Source organism: Triplophysa dalaica, chromosome 16 (assembly GCF_015846415.1).
Source record: "Triplophysa dalaica isolate WHDGS20190420 chromosome 16, ASM1584641v1, whole genome shotgun sequence".
Lineage (NCBI taxonomy): Eukaryota > Metazoa > Chordata > Actinopteri > Cypriniformes > Nemacheilidae > Triplophysa > Triplophysa dalaica.
In genome coordinates this window covers 12,397,981-12,418,357 of record NC_079557.1, presented here as the reverse complement: position 1 = coordinate 12,418,357, position 20,377 = coordinate 12,397,981, and the positions used below count along the sequence as shown (strand labels likewise).

General features: G+C 39.0%; 1 protein-coding gene across 1 annotated transcript in view; it reads right to left on the bottom strand.

The window, feature by feature from the left end:
- Window positions 1-20,122, bottom strand: part of fat1b (FAT atypical cadherin 1b) — a 34,442-nt gene extending 14,320 nt beyond the window's left edge. Inside the window, exons 1-13 of the mRNA XM_056770422.1 lie at window positions 16,858-20,122; window positions 14,863-15,177; window positions 13,541-13,602; window positions 12,751-13,065; window positions 11,934-12,144; window positions 11,574-11,639; window positions 11,206-11,345; window positions 9,509-9,784; window positions 9,226-9,436; window positions 4,970-9,028; window positions 3,680-3,876; window positions 3,372-3,525; window positions 2,647-2,880 (exon numbers count right to left, since the gene is read on the bottom strand). Coding sequence (XP_056626400.1) covers window positions 2,647-2,880; window positions 3,372-3,525; window positions 3,680-3,876; window positions 4,970-9,028; window positions 9,226-9,436; window positions 9,509-9,784; window positions 11,206-11,345; window positions 11,574-11,639; window positions 11,934-12,144; window positions 12,751-13,065; window positions 13,541-13,602; window positions 14,863-15,177; window positions 16,858-20,122 — 9,505 coding nt within the window. The remainder of the gene's footprint in view (window positions 1-2,646; window positions 2,881-3,371; window positions 3,526-3,679; window positions 3,877-4,969; window positions 9,029-9,225; window positions 9,437-9,508; window positions 9,785-11,205; window positions 11,346-11,573; window positions 11,640-11,933; window positions 12,145-12,750; window positions 13,066-13,540; window positions 13,603-14,862; window positions 15,178-16,857) is intronic.
- Between the last annotated feature and the right edge of the window lie 255 nt (window positions 20,123-20,377).

The window sequence follows — 20,377 nt, the reverse complement described above, 5'->3', positions numbered from 1 at the left end:
CCTATTGTTTCTACAGTAGCCCTAATAAATCAACAGACGAATTCAGATATAGGATCAACTGCAATGTAAGCTGGGAATCATGAATGGGTTTTGTACTATGATGCTACCCAGCATGCACTGCAGCATGAAGTTTTCTTCTGTTGATTGTTGAGACTTGTAAACTAATTCTTAATGTCTGTGTTTGTCTAGCTCTGCAGTTTAAGTTTTTATTTGCATCTTATTTTCACTTTTTAACTCTACAAGTCTCTTTTAACTCAGAGTATAATGTTATTTTAGGATCCAGATGAGCTCAGTGAATTTGAATTACCATAACAAATGTAGGCCTACTTTAAAAGCAAACATATTAAAAACAAAGGCTGAAGAACCCAACTTAAGGAAACACTGGTCCACTGGCGTAAATAAATACAACTTAGTCAAAGCAAAAAGATAAATAATTTTTCACAGTGCTCTTTATGAAATGCATCTGCATATGTAGACACTTCAAATAAAAGCTAAATCGAGCGCATCCCTATCTGTAAACAAATGTCTTAGTTCAGGTTTCATATTTCCATATTTCAAAAATCAAAATGTAATGTAAAAATATATCATAATTTTTCCATATTCAGATTGTTTAATTTTTAATAATTCAAAAAAAATCAAACCATGGCAGCTGGTTTAAGCTGGTTCAAGCTGGGCATGTGCTGGTCCTGATCTAGGAGCTAGCTGCTTGGGACCATTTTAGGACCAGCAAATGACCATCTTAATCCCGTTACCTTGCTTTAAAACATACCAAACAAGCATTTGCTGTTTTTTTCAACAGGGTAGGACTCCCAATGTTAGGACTGACATGGCCATCATTTTTATTTTTATATTTAAATTTTTCTTTAAGGTCCAATATGTAATCTTTAAGAGATCTATTGACTGAAATGCAATGTAATATACATAACTATGTCGTTAGAGGTGTATAAAGACCTTACATAATGAAGCATGTTTTTATTACCTTAGAATAAGAATTTTCAGTCCAAACAAAGTGTGGGTCCTCTTAAATGGAATTCACCCTAACGTTTCTACAGTAGCCCTAAACAAACAAACTGCTCTACAGAGTGCGTTTCATAAATACGTGTTATACTTTGTCAACGAAGCCAAAATGTGACGACATCTTAGTTCTGTGTCAGGCATCGTAGTGCTTCGAAAAGGAGTGGTGGAGTGAGCCATTGGTTGCAATCTGCGAATTTACAGCTATATGCTGCTAAATTTTATAACCTGGACCTTTAAATTGACAATTTGAATTTCTTAAAGGACACTTTTAGCCTTAAAGGAGCCGTATGTAACATTGCCACCTAGCGGTTGAGCTTGGTATCGCAGACCGAATTCCAAAATCTGGCGAGGGAATTTTCGGTCACCAGGACCAAAACAAAAACACAAATTCCAACACGGAACGCACATTTCAGAGTGGTCTAACTGGCTAAAGCATTGTTTTTTGGACAAACCAATATGTGAACTTTACGAAAATATTAAGGAATGTTTTGATTTGATACAATAAAATTTATACATACAGCTCCTTTAAGTTAATTCCAGCTGATGTCAATCAGGCTCAGACTTAAATAAGTAAATAAAGTAATTCAAAATGGAGAGAATTTTCAAGGAACAGGCAATACTGAAATGAAATCTGGAGGAAAATTGTTCTCGCAAAGACATCTAGTGTATTTCATGTGACAGTCAAGCAGGTCGTGGGGAACAAAATGCGATTCCCTCTTGTCGCCTTCATCTGCTGTTTATACACAAATGCAATTTGATGGTTGTTCATATGCTCATAAGTGCAATGAGAGTGAACATAGTTGCAGGTGTCACCGGTGGTCCGGTATAATTGCCCCTCACTAATTAACGCCTCTGATATTCATATGATGACAGCAGCAGAGTGAATTCCAGTCAATCACTACCCAATCTCCCCTCCAAGCACCAAACTCCTGCTGATCTTAATTCCAGGCTGGGCTTTAAACAGAGCTGAACGAGAGGAATTAACCAATAACGGTAAGACTTTCACCCGGGCAGTTGTTTATTTCAGTGATTAGTGTCTACAATCATGTTTGGAACAGACGAGCAACAAAATCGTACTTGTGGATCACGTGGATCATAAAAAGTTGGTCTGTGTCTGCGTAATTGCTGTTAATGGAGAGTGGCATATCACCATCTTCCTGTTGGGACTGACAGACAAGCTTAGATGGATACGACGATTGGAATAACAAAAAAATAAAGAAATAAAAATAGCTGAAAAAATGAACCTAGGAGAGCACTCGAGCATATTTGAAGTGTGTTCAACTGAGAACAAATAATTTTTATATTCACAGTGACAATCACAAATGGGGGGACGATTTTAGTCAACTCTTTCACTGAAAGGGACACTACATACATATGGATTGAGAACGAGAGAGAAGAAACACCCCACAGAGCAAATGGTGGCACGGGCTAATAACTACAAACGCATCCACAGCGTTTAATCAAGATTCACCGCTGGAGGCATCTGCCTACTGCTACTGTACCACAAACCAAGCCCATCATTACACAAAAACAAATTCGCAAGATCAGAGAAAAGTGAAGTGATGTGTATGGTATCCCACACAAGTGCCCTAAAAGAACAATAAATAACATGTTAACCCTTGTTCATACCGTTATCTGCATCAAAGGCCTGTGGTCGTGACACGTAGGTCCCAGGTTGTGTATTCTCAAAAAGGCTCACGTGATGTGGGTCGGAGGTGAATTTGGGGGCATTGTCATTAACATCATCCACAGTAACGACCACAGCAGCCTGGCAGAAGCGACCGCCTCCGTCCACTGCACGCACAGTTAGGTTGTACACATCTGTCGTCTCCCTGTCAAGGTTCGCCAGTGTTCTTACGACACCTTTGGGAAAATATAAATTAAACGCATGGTTCACCCAGAAATAATAATAATGTTATTATTTATTAACCCTCATGTCATTAAAAACCTGTATATGGGTCTTGCTTCTGTAGAACACCAAAGAAGATATTTTGAGAAATGTCTTAGTGGTTTTGTGTATATAATGGAAAGTCGATAGGGGCCAAAGCTGATGGGTTACCAACGTTTTTCAAAATATCTTGTTTTGTGTTCTGCAGAAGAAAGAAAGTGGTATAGTTAACAAAAATATAGTTTGAACCCTATATTAAGTGACTCCATCCATCCATCCATTTTCTACCGCTTTATCCGAACTACCTCGGGTCACGGGGATCCTGTGCCTATCTCAGGAGTCATCGGGCATCAAGGCAGGATACACCCTGGATGGAGTGCCAACCCATCGCAGGGCTATTAAGTGACTCGAGTTACATAAAAGTATACACTAAATGGCACTATACTTCTCTGTTAATGTATTGCACCTGTTTTGGAATCGATTGTGAATGATTCGGCTCCACTGCCTCTCAGCTGATATGTGATTTTTGCATTTGACTTAATATCTGCGTCTGTGGCTGAGACTTGAAGAATCTGTGTTCCATGAGTCACATCTTCAGGAACAGTCTGAACATACACATCCTGTGGACACAAGTGAATCACACCCTGCAATTAGGAATGACACCGCAAGCATGCCACAGGTGTAAATCCAAAAATAGTTATATAATGAAATAATCTGTATGCTGCTCAGCTTGAAGCTTCTGTTGAGGCATATGAGAAATATGTGTGTCTTTACCCTTTCACAAACAGGGCTGTTGTCATTTGCATCGAGCACAGTGATTTCTACAGCAGCCTTCGTCACAAAGGTTCCATCGGTGGCCGTGATGTTTAAAAGATAGAAATCTTTCTCCTCCCTGTCTGGGGTCTTCGTGACAGCTACGGCCCAAACACCATCTGTATACTTCACATCAAACAGGCCCTGTGAGTCGCCACCTGAATACATTAAAAAAGAGAAACTTAACTTCAACCTCGTCATGTATATGGGCATATTTAATAAGGATATTACCAGTCGAATCATCATGCATTTAAAGCCGTTTTAAACAGTTTTGGGATTCAAATCTCTGGCGGCATACAAGATACTAATCAGCCAATGTAATGAAACTGAGGCCAGTGATGCTCTGGATATCTCAAATTAGTGTTAGACTAATACACAATTCTCATTTACATATCATAGATTATTCATAACATTCAGAAATTCAGCATGTGTAATTAGCTCTGTCATTTCTTTGCTGACTTCCTAAAGGTTAACAGACACCGTACAAAGCTGTCTTGTTTCCTGTTTCAAGGGCTAATGCAAAGTAAGTGATACAATTATTTTTATATTTTTATATTTTTGTAGTGTTTTTTGGGCTTTATTCCAATATGATTTAACAGTGTCCGTTTGGTGCCCATCTACCAGATGACATCCCACCAATAGAATCCATCGCATTTCATGGTCACCATTATATTTTCCATTAAAATCAACACAATTCCCATTATGAACAATAAATTCATTGAATTTCTTTCATAGGGCTTTTTTCTTTTTGGGGGGCTTTTTTCATCCGAAAAGTGTTCATTTATGTGTTTTTCAGTGTTGAGAAAAATTAACTTTAAACTCCTTTATCTTTGGGATTTAGAAGGATTTGTTGTATTTTTGAGTGTTGTGTTTACTATTTGATGCTTGCGCTGATGGAGGTTAAATTCTGTTAATGTGATAGTTCTCCCAAAATTAAACATTCTGTCACCATTTACTCACCATCATGTCATTTCAAACCTGTTTGACTTTCTTTCTTCCGCAGAACACAAAAAAAGGATATTTCGAATAATGGTGTTAACTTGCACCCATTCACTTGCATTGGTTTTGTGTCCATACAATAGAAGTGAATGGGTGCTAGTTCTGTTCGGTTAACAACTTTCTTCAAGATATCTTTTGTGTTCTGTGGAAGAAAGAAAGTGATACAGATTTAAAATGACATGAGTGAACTATACCTTTAATACTATATATCTACCTACATTGGTTTTATGTACAGTATAGCAGTGACAGTACCTGTGATAAAGCAGTTGAACCTTCTGTTGACCTCCTCACTGTCGGCATCAGTCGAGCTGAGAATAGAGACAACTGTGCCTGGAACGGATTGATCTTCCCTCACAGTGCCTTTAAATACAGCTTTAGTAAATACTGGTGGGTTGTCATTGGTGTCCACAACTGTCACTTCCACAACAGTAGTGCCTGTCAACCGGTGGCCCTGGGCACTGTCTACGGCCACTACTGTGATCAGGTATTCGTTTCTCTTTTCCCTATCCAACTCTTTAAGGGTGGTTATCCAGCCCCTCTCACTGTCCAATGCAAACATGTCCAGGACTTCAGGACTATCCTGGTTTTCATGCAGACTATATGTGACCTGACCGTTCAGCCCGGAATCCAAATCTGAGGCTTTGAGTTGCACAATAGATGTCCCTCCTGGTAGATTTTCAACAATGTAAGACCGGTAGGGGAAGGACTCGAACTGTGGGATGTTGTCATTGACATCTTTAAGATGGATAGTCACATCTATAGTTGAGACTAATTCCATACCCACCTCAACGTCTTGGACCTGCACAGAGAGTTGATACCATTTTGTAGCTTCATAGTCAAGTTTCTTTGCGAGTGTTAGTCTTCCGGTGTTGCTGTCAATGGTAAAGACATCATCTCGGTTACTCTCTAGGGTGCTTCCTCTGACAAGGCTATATATAACAGACTGCTCATCCTTGGCACGGAAGATATCAATCTCAGTTCCAAAAAGTACATCTTCTGAAAGTTCAAGACGGCGAAATGGTTCGATAAACTTTGGCCTTGACGTTTCAGGGGGAAGTATTCTAACTGAAACAGGAGTAACAGATTGCTTTGGTGGGCTTCCAGAATCTTTAGCTTTAACAAAGAATGAATACAGGCTATTTTCCAGACCAATTAGACTTTTCTTTGTGACAATGACACCACTAAAAGGGTGGATTTCAAAGAGGTCTATATCCGAGTCAATAATATAAGTAATGTCAGCATTACGTCCCTCGTCTTCATCTACTGCAGAAATTTTGATCACGGTTGTTCCTCTGAGAGCATCTCCTGGCACAGAACTTTTATATTCCAAAAGCATGAACTTGGGTGTAATGTCATTCACGTCAGAGAGAATTACAACAACGGTGCAAAACCCTAATCTTCCACCACCATCTTTAGCCATTAAACTGATGTTCATCGTTCTCTCTCCTGGCTTTTCTCGGTCTAAGCTCTCTAGTGTGTGAATCTGCCCATCATCATTGACTGTAAATTTTTCCCTGGCAATATCATTCACAATCAAGAATGTCAATTGACCATATATTCCTGCATCTTTGTCAAAGGCTTCGACTTTTAAGACCAACGAGCCAACTGGAGAGTCCTCTTTGAGCTCTATGAGATACTCTTTCTGGGTAAATAATGGGTTGTGGTTATTGTCACCCATTATATTGATTTTAGCTTCAGCGGTTACTCTAAAAACACCATCAGTCACAGACACAATTAGGCTATAGACAGACTCAAGAGACTGTCGGCTAATGCTTGCCATCACAATTTCTCCAGTCGTCGCATCGATGTTAAAATTTTTCTTGTTGTTTCCAGACAAAACAGAGTATTCAAGTAGACCGACAGCGGGGCTATCGACATCAAATGCCCTAACACACATCACAAACTGCCCTGGTTGGGAAATCGTGTGTATGGTGGCATTATAAAGCTGTTGGGAAAACACAGGTGGGTTGTCATTAATATCAGTCACATATATGAACACTCGGACCTCAGAAGAAAGCTGAAACATTCCACGGTCAACAGCTTTTACTATCAGTTCATGCTCCGATTGGGTTTCGTAGTCCAACAGCCCAGTCGTCCAAAGGACTCCACTCTCGCCATCTATTCTGAAATGATCGGAAAGGTTTCCCTCTTTTTCATACAACTGATAAAACAACTCTGCATTACTTTCTGTGTCAGAGTCTATAGCCATCACTTGTAACACAGAGGATCCAATAACAACAGATTCAGAGATGCTGATGTTGTACATAGCAGCTTCAAATCTGGGCTTGTTGTCGTTGACGTCCTGCAAAATGATATCTACAAAAACGTCAGAGTGAGTTCCGGTTAGACAGTCTGTTGCCTGGATGTTCAATCGATATGCAGGATGAGTCTCATAATCCAACAATTGGATGACTTCGATAAGTCCTGAATTAAAGCTAATGGAGAATTGATGGAATGGGTCTCCCCCGGAGATACTGTAGACTGCACAAGGTCCTGCAGACTCATTGGTCACGACCTGAAGTATAGACGTATGTATTTGCACATTCTCTGGGATTTCAACCTTATAAAAAGGTCTTTCGAACACAGGCACTGCTTTGCACACCACTGAAATGAAGACCTCTGCTTCTGAGAACAGAGGTGGATCACCTCCGTCTTTTGCGGTGATGTTGAGAACAAACTTTCCAAGACTGTCTAGTTCAAGAGGTCTCCCGAGAGATATATCTCCAGAGGAGCTAACATGAAAATATTCATAATTTTCTTTCAAATAATATGTAACCTCTGCATTTCTTCCAATATCTCTGTCAACAGCGGTCACCTTCCTGAACACAGAACCGACAGTTTGGCCAATCTGAACAACAACGATGTACGGCTGGTCGACAAAGACAGGAGCATTATCGTTTACATCCTCGACATGCACTCTCACAAGAACCCGAGCGTTTCCATTCAACCTTGACTCCTTTGTGACTTCCACAAAGACGTCAAACAAATCCTGCTCCTCGCGATCAAATGGAACGCCTGTGGAGAAGAGCACTCCGGATGTGCGTCCTATTTCAAACCTGCCGTTGGGGTTGAGAATTGAATAAAACAGTGGCTCGTTGATTCTGTGTCCAACTACCGAGAGGATTGCCAGAGTTTTCCTCTCCGTTGAGGTTTCTTGCACGTAGGCAGTAAACATTTCCTGTGAGAACCTCAGATGTTTATCTTTGTCATCTTTTATTGTGATTTTCACAGTTGCAGAGCCAGTATGTCTTCCATCGGAGACTCGGACCATCAGCCTGTATCTGCTACGCAACCGTGTAGCATTTTGCACAAAAATATCACCTGAAATTGGTTCAAGGAGGAACTTGTTTCCGATGTTACCATCTACAAGTGCAAAACGCAGTTTGGTGCCTGGCAAGGAGTCCTCATCTACAGCGTTTAATGTCATAACTTTAACACCTTTGTAGGTAGGAAGGAGAAGTGTCATCTCATACAAATCCTGAGTGAATTTTGGAGCACAATCGTTTATATTAATGACATAGATCGTCACGTTAGCTGTGCTTTGCGCAAATAACCGTGGTTCCCCGGTGTCATGCACCTGTACTCTGAAGTTGAACACTTTTCTCTGTTCATAATCCAGACTGCTGAGACTTGTGATAGCTCCGGTCCCAGAATCGATTGAAAAATAATTATGAGCGAATGGCTCTATAATCTCATAGACGAGTCTGGCATTCATGTGCTCATCTGCATCTGTTGCAAGAACAACTAGCGGAACATTCTGAGAGGTTAAAACCACACTGCCAACGGTGGCTGATTCACTAATATAGCCAGTAAACTCAGGTTGAGTAAAAACAGGAGCGTTGTCGTTTTCATCTTTTAGAAGAATGTTTACTGTGACACTGCTTGACATTCCAGCCATGTCTGTACCTTGTACAATCAGGGTATATGACGGAAGGGTTTCAAAGTCCAGATTTTTTCGTGTCACAATAGCGCCAGAGTTTGGATTGATGTTGAATGCATGTTTCACGTTTCCTTCTGTGATTTGGTAAAATACGGACGATTGACTGAAAGCTGAGACTAAAGTGACAAAACTGCCATGCGGGTCAGATTCACTGACCTCAGCTGATATTGAATTTAGGGGAAACTTTGGCTTTGCATTATCAGAGATGGTGACTGTGATGTGCACAGATGTAAGCACACTGAGGGGAGGTTCTCCTCTATCTGTCGCTTTTATTAGCAACACATACTGGTCTCTGTATTCACGATCAAGTTCCCTTGCAACTGTTATAATGCCTGATGACTGATCGATGATGAAGGAGTTTCCACGATTTCCTAAAAAATCAGAGGGAGGGATTGATCAATTGCATTTTATTGCACATTTAAAAAAACAAAGGGAGAGAAGAGACATCACAGATTTTTGGCATGATGCAGAGCTATACAAAATATTCAATTACATCAATAAATGACAAGCAAGTGCATTAATAATAATAAATGAATGTTGTACAGTGTCAGTAGAGCTAAAGCAGTACCTGAATCTATACTGTAGAATATTTCAGCATTCATCCCTTTGTCTTTGTCTAAAGCCGTGACTTGTAACACAGATGAAGCAATCGCAGCTGTCTCCAACACACGAGCTGTGTACTGGGGGCTGATGAACCACGGTGCATTGTCATTATTGTCCTCAACATTGATAATCACTCTCACAACATTGCTTTTCACAGGGAAGCCTTGATCCCTAACCTGAAATAACATAACATTAAATACTGTTGTATTCTGTTATTGTTTTTATCAAAGAAGTGTTCATGGCCTTACCATAACAGTGAGGACATGTTTGTGCATGGTTTCATGGTCCAGCTTTTCAGCAGTGTACAAAAATCCTGTCTCGGGGTCAAGACGAAACTTCTTTAGGGCAAAGGTTTCTGTTCTGCTTAACAGTGTGTGATATAATTTATTCTTCTCGTCTTTGTCTGTTGCATCTATTTCCAGTATCTTCATCCCAGGTCGGATTTCCTCTGGAACTGTGATCTCATATTGGTTTTGACCAAACTGAGGTCGATGTTCATTTACGTTAATAACGTGAATTATGACCTGTTTAAAAAGCCCAAAAATACAAATGATTGATTAATTGCTCTATCAACCACAGTGACAGTCAAGTTATCAATATAATGGACATGCTGATGAAACCATTTTGATTAGCTGAACACTTTGGAAACACATTAAAGTGCCTCTTTATCCAAAGTGTTCAAATCCATGTTCTTATATAAATTTCTAAAGTTTTCAGTACTGTCAAGGCTTTTCTGTACAGTAGATCAGTATTTCCCATCTCTGGTCAGAGTCGGAGACTCAGAATGTACTGAAAGTTTCTTTGGATAATGAGGCTGCATGAGTCCTTTCTGTCAACATCCCAATGTATCATCCACAGTTTTGGTTCTTAAAAATAAAGGTGCTTCACAATGCCACAGAGTAACCAGTTTTGGCTTAGTTGTTTCTTAGATTCAAAGAATCTTTAACATCGGAGGAATCTTTATGTCATCTCTTATATTAAAAAGGAATTGTTCTATAGCATGCGTTTGGATGAATGATGATTTGGCGAACCAATTTTTTTTTCTTTGGCATTGCTTTGAAGAAGCTTTAATGCCACCTTTATTGATATAAATTATATATTTTTAACTGCAATTATGTTTACACTTCAAGGAAAACACATTCGCACACATGCAACAAGAACATAAAGATGCCTTGTATAACCTGATCTCATTGTAAATGTAAGGACATTCGTCATTCACACAAACCCAGAAACTGTCCACAAGCCCATTATGATATGACAAACTGTTACATGTGCAATTTCCCAGAGGGCACGATCACCGCAACAAGGGAGTCAAGCTAAAGGCTGAAACAGCTCTCTTTGAAAACACTACTCTCTCTCACACATCACTGTTTGCCTCTAGGTCTGCCAACACTGATGGATGAGTCTCGCACTGTGACCTGATAAGGCTGGCTGGCCCCACTGATACACACAGGTATTGCCCAAGGATAAGTATGTTCACACCATGACAAAAGGACAAAGGAACGCTGTGCATTAAAAAGACAGCAGAGAGCTTAACTCCAGCTCTCAGTATCAGAGTATGGAGGTGCAATGACACATTCCAGCTTGTTGAGTGATGTTTCTTTTTTTAATGAAATTGAACCTGATCTTTTCATGTGGGGGACAAAGGTGTGAAAGTTTTTCAATTTTTAAAAATTTCAGGATGTGAAACACAGAAAGAAAACAAGATTATACCTTTGCTTTCTGTCATTTCAAATTGATTTATACGACTTAGACATTGAAAGAATGGATGTGTAATATCAAGCATCTAAGCAACAAAACAATTATCCTGTCACAATAAAACATGAAGATAGTCTTTGTCAAGGCAAAGATGTGCATGATTCTACTTATCTCTCCATTCATTATTCAACCAATCCAATTCTAAACGCATGCAATTTCTTGGTGAGCACCATTAAAGACAAAACACCTGAGTGCTGATGGATCTTGTCCCATCTGTTGCTTCAACGGTGAGGTTGTAATTCGACTGCTGTTCAGCATCCAGAGCACCAGCAATGATGATAGTGCCACTTGCCATCTCAGCGTCAAACCGGTTGTCAGAAGTTTCACCTGTTAATACCGACATGGACAGGAAATGCATATTCAATTAATCTTTTCTTTTACAAATACGTGGTGTTATTTGCAAAAACATAGCAAACATCTTTAATGAAGAAAATACACTTTGCACAGAATACAGATTTTGAAATGCTCCTGAGATGTGAGAGGAACAATTAAAAAAGCTGTGAGACCTTTTTGCTTGAAAAACAAAAGGTGAGATATCTATTAAACAGCAGATACCTGCTGAACAGTTCAGGTCACAAGCCATCTGCAGAATGTGAAACATCTCTTTAGCAAGTGTGTCTCCTTGTGAAGCAAGAAAAGGAAAATGTTTGAGATAGAAGCAAGCGGAGTAAACAGACATTTGGTGAAGGGCAAGCGGATAAGGTTGGGTTAAAGTAGTGTTGAACAAAGAGCTGAAGCATCGATTTGAATAGAATAATTTTCCATTAAAAAAATATGTTTAAATCAAGACATATGGTAATTACTATTTAAGGCAAGTTGTAGTCAGCTCAACAGATTTTGTAACAGAGCTATTGTCTATATTAACAGTTTGGTCTTTAAGAGTGATGGTGGAGGTTTAGAGATTTAGAGCTTTACCTTTGATTGTAAACCATACTGGAGAGTCAAGAGGCTGTATACTGATGACTCCCACCATATTGGCCACAGGATCACTCTCCATCACAGAGAAAGAGAGGGAGATCTCCTTAAATGCCAACGGTTGTTTAGCCAGCTTAGGCTTTGGAATCCACTCAATGTGCAACCGACAGATGGACGAATGCGAAGGCTGTCCATTGTCTGACGCTTTAATCTGCAAGAGCGCATTGTGAGTGTTTTCTCACTTTTTCAACATGCTTGCATTATTTACCCATTTATTATTATTTCAATATAGGCTATACACACATACAGACACTCTTAACTCTTTCCCCGTTAGCATTTTTTTTATATGGTTGCCAGCAAGCACAGGTATATTAATCTTATGTTTAATAAATGTTTCCTGAATGTGGGAGGTTTTCTTTCTGATCTGTATTAATTGTATTTTGTCTAACACTTCGTTCATATGAGATTGATAGAACGATGATGAAAACATTTTTGGATCTTAAAATGCTTTAAAATGATCTTTAAAATGAGTGTGTGTAACAGCACCCCCTATATTGTATGACAGTGAAAACATGAGCTGACAAACTCATCAAGTCTTGTCACAATTTATGGAAAATCTTGTCAATGGCGGGGAAAGAGTTAACGTATAAAACGTTTTTGAGGGAAGTTCATTCAAAATTCTTCAAAACTCTAAAACAGACATGCCTATTCAGTCTGAATAGCTTCTGAGTAATAGCCATCATTGACTGCAAATGAAAACGTCTGGAATGCACCACCAACTCCGACCGCACCATTTTGAGAATTGAAATGAGCCTACCGTCAGGATATGATACTCGCTGGCTGAAAAAGCTCCTTTGGAGAACACAATCCCAGATTTGGGCTCAATGAAGAATGTCCCATGCTTTTCACTTTCCTCAAAGGTGTATGAGATATCAGAAGAGGGACTCTCATCTCTGTCATATGCAATCATTCGATAAACTGGCTCCGGTTCAACAGCCTCTGGCCGTTCCACCAGCTTGATTTGAAAGATCTTCTCCAAGAACTGAGGGCTGTTGTCATTTTCATCCAATACGTTGACTATTACATGAACCACTGTAGACTTGGGTGGATGGCCATCATCTGAGACAGTGATCTGTTTTAGTGAAAAACAGACCGTGTTTGAGAAACTACTGCACTGTGCAATGGAAAATGAGCATGGAACTGTTGATGCATTTATAACTCAGGAGAAATAATAAAGTTATGTTTCATTTAAGTATCATCTTTAATAAATGTTACTCTTAAATTTGCCGGGTAGAAATACAAAACAAAAAGTTGAGACCATTGTAGACATACAGTTAAAGTTACGTGGATGGCACATGATTTCGCAAAATATCTGATGAGTGGTTTACTGTTTAGTGAATTAATTTTGAGATGTCTGTGTTTTGAGTACAGACATTGGTACTGTATTTTGGCCAACTGTAGCAACGTATGGAACAACGGTTGTATTTTATTTGAAAATGCCACACATGAAATGGATCTTTGAGCAATATAACATTATTTCATTTCACTGTTGTCTTAAAACGTTACTGAGATGAAGATGAACTAGAAACATTACAGGTGGAACTTACTTCAAGAACATGCTCTGCCTGCTGTTCCCTGTCCAGTTTGCGTGATGTTGTTGTCACCAATCCTGTTCGTGAAATGTCAAATTTATAATACAAATTCAATGATATAAAGATTCAAGTTGCACTATCAAAATAAATCCATTCAGGCCTCTGTTGACAGATGAACCTAACCTTTATGATACATTTTGTGCTGTCCTTAGAGAGCGATTCCTTCGTGTGACTAAAACAAAATGACTACAACATGTACATGTTTTGGAAACATTTAAGTTTGGGGAACAGTTCTCTGTCTTAACAAGTTGCCTATTAGCTTGCATATTGCCTGTTTATTATTACTTATAAGGCACATACTAATGCCTCATTCTGCATGACCATATTCTACATCCCCTAATTCCTATCCTGTACCTAAACCTAAATGTTACAACAACCACCTAACACAGTAATAATCAGCAGAAAAGCTTTTATTCATGTGTAAAATTAATTCTGAAGTTAATAGTGAATATATGTTCCCCATAATAAAGTGTTACACATGTTGTGAATGGGTTTAGTTGGTTCAACTGACTATGGAAATACCTTTATTACCAGCAATGTTTAGGCTGAGTGTGGCAGCTGATCAGTTTTGCAGATGAGAAATTAATTGAAGTGTCAAATTAATTAGCTGAATTAATTTCTTGTGCTTCTCAGTGAATATATTTAACCATTCGATGTGAATATCAATTGTGTTAACACAAGAAATAATTCTGAAAAGATCCAACTTTAATCTGAGTCATGCTCATGTTAACATTCATAAATCAATCTAATCTGTTCGGTCAACACAGGGATGTTTAACTTAACCAAATAATTTTTCTAGATAAAGAAAGATGTAATATGCAGTCCAAGCACAAAGAGCTTTCAAGGGAAGCAACTATAAGCATCTAAAAAGGAAGCAGTATCTATGAACATGAAATGAAAAACAAGAATCACGAAGACACAAAATACACTTGCACAAAAACCACAAACACAAAAAACACCATAATGACTAACAATACACACCTGACAGTAAAGACAAAAAACCAATCAATGTTTTTTTGTGTGATTAGTATACATTCATTTGTTTAATATAAATCCACGCCAGAGTTTCACATGGTTTAAATGCTGATAAATGATTAGACTGACTATTATGATCGCTCTTTTTTAAAGTCAGACTTGAAAGGATTTGCTTTAACAGCACACGCTATCATACCTAGATATTTTGAAATCGAAAAAATAAATGTGTGTGAAATTTTCATGTCTGTTTTTAAAATACAAATGCAATAGTGTGGATGTTTCCATACAAAGTATGAACTTACCTGTCTGGGAGTTGATGGCAAAAAATCCCTGTGGATTCCCACTGGTTATTTTAAATGAGAGATTATCACTTGAATTAGTGTCCGGGTCAAATGCCTGGATCTGGATAACGGAGACATCTTTGGGGGAGTTCTCAGATAAAGAAGGGAAATAAACAGGTTCTGATGTCAGCGGAGCGTTATCATTGACATCTTGAACCTCAATGTAGACTTCCACAAATGAGGAAAGCGGCACAATTCCCTGATCCGTAGCGTAGATGGTGAGCCAGTAATGACTGGTGGTCTCACGGTCCAGGATCTCTTGTGTTCTTATAATGCCTATGACAAACAAAAGAAGAAACATGTTGGTCTACATGTTGGGCACTTGAGAGAACAAATGCACCTTAAGCAGACTGAGACAGCACCCATAAAACTGTGTCACATGGTACAGAGAGTTTTGAATTGTAAACATTGAAGTCTAGATTAGGATGAAGTAGAAAAAAGGAACAAGGGAAGACTGACGTAATGCTAATAATATTCTTTTGAAAAGAATTATAGTCAGCTGCAAAAAATATGATCCAGCTGGGAACTGAGAAATAATAAGACAGAGATTTGCATAAAAGATTAAATGTGTAAAAGGGCAGACATTGTATATTAAATATTGAGAGAATAAGTATGTGTGTGTGAAAGAGAAGATGAGATAGCGCTTTTTATTCCTGTGTGTCTCAGCAGTGTCTGCTTTCATGCTGTGGGCTTTCTTCTAAAGGTAACAGTATGACTTCCACAACGCTAGTAAAAGTTGATAAACTGTCCCTTCAGGGTGAAAGTATACTGCATTCTGCTCTTTTCTCTGTCTTTTTTTAATTTTGTATCTCTTGTGTGTCTTTAAAGGAATAGTTCACCCAAAATGTTTAATTCTGTCTTCATTTTCTTGCTGCCGAGTTGTTCCAAATCTGCATAATTTCTTTTTTTTAAAACACAGAGAAATATTTTGGGAAGAATCCTTGTAACCAAACCGTTCTTTTCGACCGTTGATTACCATAAAAATAGCTTTCTTCATTTCTTTGTTCTGTTGAATACAAAATAATATATTTTGAAGAATGTAATGCAAAGAGGTCTGGGACACTTTTGACTACAATTGTCATTTTTCCTACGATGGTAGTCAATGGTGTGCAAGAACTATTTGGTTTCAAGCATTCTTCCAAACATTTTCTCTGTGTTCATCAGAACAAAGAAATTTAAACAGATTTGGAATAACTCGAGGCTCAGATACTGATACAGATAACTATAGTCAATCGTTGTTTTATTATAATTTATATAGTGACTGCCAAAATGTATTTACACGCTTAGTTCACGTTTAAAAGTGTATGAATTTCATTCCTTGGAAAAAAATCCACAAGGACAGTTTGGAAATGTTTACATATCTTGAAGCGATAGTTCACCCATTTATTCACTCTCATGTCATTTAAAACCTGTATATGACTCTTTCTTCTGTGGAGCACAAAAGAAAATATTTAGAGAAATGTCTCTGATATATTTATGAAACCGATATTTACCCAAAACATAGTTCTCAGTTTTGAATAAATTCTCGTGGTCCACACATTCTATTAGGAAAAAAATATCCCAAGACTGATTTGTCATAAAAATGCCCATGAACTGAAAAGGAAATTCATCATCCATATGCCCTGCTCAAGTTCTTACAGACTAAAAAAGGCCTATAGTCAAATGAACATTAAAGTTATATATTTGCATATTTTGACAATCAGAAAGTGTCCAAAACCATTTTTGTTGTAATCTTGTTATCATTTAAACCCTAACAAATATCGCAATTTGGCAATTGTTTTGCTTGATAAGTGTTTTTGTACATTACATTAGATGTATGTATCATTTTTTTATTGTTTTATTTTTTGTATTTACATTCACACTTCTCTTATACATTACGATACTTTTTTCCCAACCATGGCATATAACATGTGACTGACAATTATGGGAACACATCGAAAAAATACAACAACTCACCACTCTCTTCATCAATTGTGAACACTCCAAGGCCAGAACCGTCTCGTATGGAGTAACGCACATCTCCATTCCGACCGCTGTCTTCATCGTGCGCCTTAACCTTCATAACAGACGAGCCAACCGGGGCATCTTCACTCAGAGCTCCCCGGTCCACAAAGAATGGAAAGGCAGGACGGTACAAGTTCTCATTAACATCCACAACCTCCACTTGAATGAAGCAGGATGAAGACAGTGAGTTTGGTTTGCCTCTGTCTTTGGCCTTTACTGTCAAATTATACACTTGCCTTGTTTCAAAATCAAGCGTCTGAGAGAGGTACACGGCTCCAGTCACTTTATTCACATGAAAGCTTTCATCTTCACCATCTGTTAGAGTGTATCTCACCTGTCCGGACGGGCCAAGGTCAGGATCATAAGCTTCTAGCCATATCACTAATGTGCCCACTGGAGTATCTTCTCTCACTCTTACGTGGTAGTCTTGAGGTATACATGCAGGGGCATTGTCATTCACATCCTCTAAATTAATATGCAACAACACTGTCGATAGCATTTTAGGCTCATCGATTGCATTATCAAACCCGGCTACCTTTAAAATAAATGATGGGTTGGTTTCTCTGTCTAACAGACTGCTAACCATTACCACCCCTGTGTCTTCATTTATGGCAAATTTGTCTGTTTTAGTCATAAATGAGTATCTAACCATTCCGTTGAACCCCAAATCTTTATCATTCGCCTCCAGCTGAATGACATCTGTTCCCACAGCGGTATCTTCACTTATATCTACCGAATACTCAAGTTGTAAAAACTCTGGGGTGTTGTCATTGGCGTCATAAACATCAATTTCTAACATGTGAGACGAGGACTTCTGTGGTAAGCCGAGGTCATAAACCGTGATGTTGAGCGTGTAGTGGTCGTTTGTTTCTCTATCAAGCGGTTGGTAAACTTTGAGCCACCCGGTGTCAGATTCAATTGTGAAACAACTATCAAAATCTCCCCCTGAGATAACAAAAAGCAATTTCCCATTGAAGCCAGAGTCTGAATCTGAAGCTCGGAGGAGTGCAATGCTACTCCCTACAGGAAGGTCCTCTTTTATTTGTATCAGACTTGGAGTGGACTCTATAAAGCGTGGAGTGTTGCGGTTAACAGAATGGATGTCTGCGAATTCATCATGTGGTTCCACCCGACTGTGTTGTTTAAAGTGAAAAGGCAGCAAACCTGCCATGGATTTCAATACACCAGTGTCTAAACATTTGGAGCGGACCTGTTTAAGAGCACTTACAATAGTTAGATTTAATAACAGAGGGGTGCTTGATTTTTCCCCATCACTGGCAGTTATTTGTATGCGGTGAAAATACTGTTTTGCTGCTTCGCTATTCCTCAATGACTTTTTAAGTGTCAGCACACCAGAGCTGGAATCCAATTCAAAAAGATTCATGATATTACCAGCATCAATTGTGTACCGCACTACACCTAGATCGTCGGCATCGATGGCGGACACGGCTATAATTTGCTCACCGACTCCAAGAGATCTTGGCACAGTGACGTCGCAATCAATATTCTCAAATTGTGGCGTATTATCATTTAGGTTAGTAAGTGTGATTGAGACAACAGCTTCCGCCTCGCGACGAAAAGGGAAGCCCCAGTCCGAGGCTCGAACTCGTACAGAGAATTTACTTAGCATTGTTTCGTAATCTAAATCTTTGGCGGTGCTTATGACGCCGGTGAAATAATCCATGACAAAAGGTTGTTTGTTTACATTGACAATACTGTAGGTGACATAACCATTTTCTCCATCATCTTCGTCGCTAGCACTCACTGTTAGGATGCTGGTCCCTATGGGCACGTGTTCATCGATGCTTGCATCGTAATAAGACTGTTGAAACTTGGGGGCATTGTTGTTTGTGTCATTTACATTGACGACCACTTTGGTCCTTGCTCGCCTGTCACTCGTGACAACCTCAAATTCATATTGACTAACACGGTCTCCTTTTATAGGACCTGCAGTGGTAATGAGGCCTGTATTTGGATTAATAAGAAATGGATTCTCGTGTTGTTGTATTTTGTACTGCATCAGATATTTGATCTTGGGATATTTTGGTATGACTCTGACCAATGCAACAGGGGAGTGCGGTGGAGAAAACTCACTTATAGTAACTTTGTAAATGCTCTTCTCAAATGTAATATTTTCAACGTATTCGTTGGGAGATCTAACCCTCACAACTATCGCAGAAGAAAATTTTGGTGGATTCCCCATGTCCTTGGCCTGCAAGGTCAGGTTGTACCCAAAATTATAACCCTCCCATTCTACATCCTTGATGGCTTTAATTTTGTATTCTTTACTTCCAGGACTCCTCCTGAAGGTCTCGAACTGCTGGAGTGGATCTCCAGCGACGATGCTCAAAGAAGCAATCTCACCATTTTGCCCTTCATCACAGTCCTCCACAGTCACATATGCATAAGTGGGATCTTTGATTCGGTTTAGTGGAGTTAAGGGGACAGCTGTGATAACAGGTGCATGTTCATTGGCCTGCAGTACGTGCAGCTTTAGCTTCGCTGTGCTACTGCTGCTGCTGCTGCTCCCATAGAGCTTCAAGCCTCTGTCTACAGCCAACACATCCATCTCATAAAGTGCCACCTTTGAGTAATCCAGCTTGCCTGTCAGAGTTATGACCCCGCTGGTAGGATGAATGGAGAACATGTCAGTGTGGTCTTTAAGAGTGAAATAAAACTCTCCATTGGTGCCTGTGTCAGCATCTGAGGCGAAGACTTTGCCAATACTTGTTCGGACGGCTGAGCTTTCAGGTAAAAAAAAACTGTATGTCGTTGGTGAGAAAAGCGGTCTGAGGTCGTTCGTGTCCAGAACTTGCACTTTTACTTGCGTTTGAGTTTCAGCGCCAGTTTGTCTTTCAAAGGCATTTATAGTCAGTAGATAGTGGTCTTTAACTTCCCTGTTAAGAGTGGCAGAATTTCCTCCTCTGGTCCTTATACGCAGGAAACAGAAATAACCCAAAACATAGTTCTCAGCTTTGAATAAATTCTCGTGGTTCCCAGATTCTATCAGGTAAAAAATATCCCAAGACTGATTTGTCATAAAAATGCCCATCTTAGTTTGGGATTCAACAAAGGTTTTTGCTGCTGAGTTTTCATATATAGTAACATCGTAAATGGAATGAGTGAACTGAAAAGGAAATTCATCATCCATATGCTGGGCACATATGCAACTCCACGCAAACAGCACGAGAAGATGGTTAATCCAGGATTTACCCATATTTACCCTGAAACGGGTAATTACAAAGCCAACTGAAAAAGAACAGAGCAACAGGTTGGAAGAGATTATTTGACTAAAGGGTTGAGGATTTTTTTTTTATTATTGAAATCAGATCACAATGAAAATCATTAGACAAGAAAAAAGCGCATATCTTTACTAATAATTCAAATGTTTCAACAAATTTTCATCTTTGATTCATCTTGACTCTTGTTTAATTTATCAATTAATAAACTCGTAAACGCAAGTTTGTTCTTA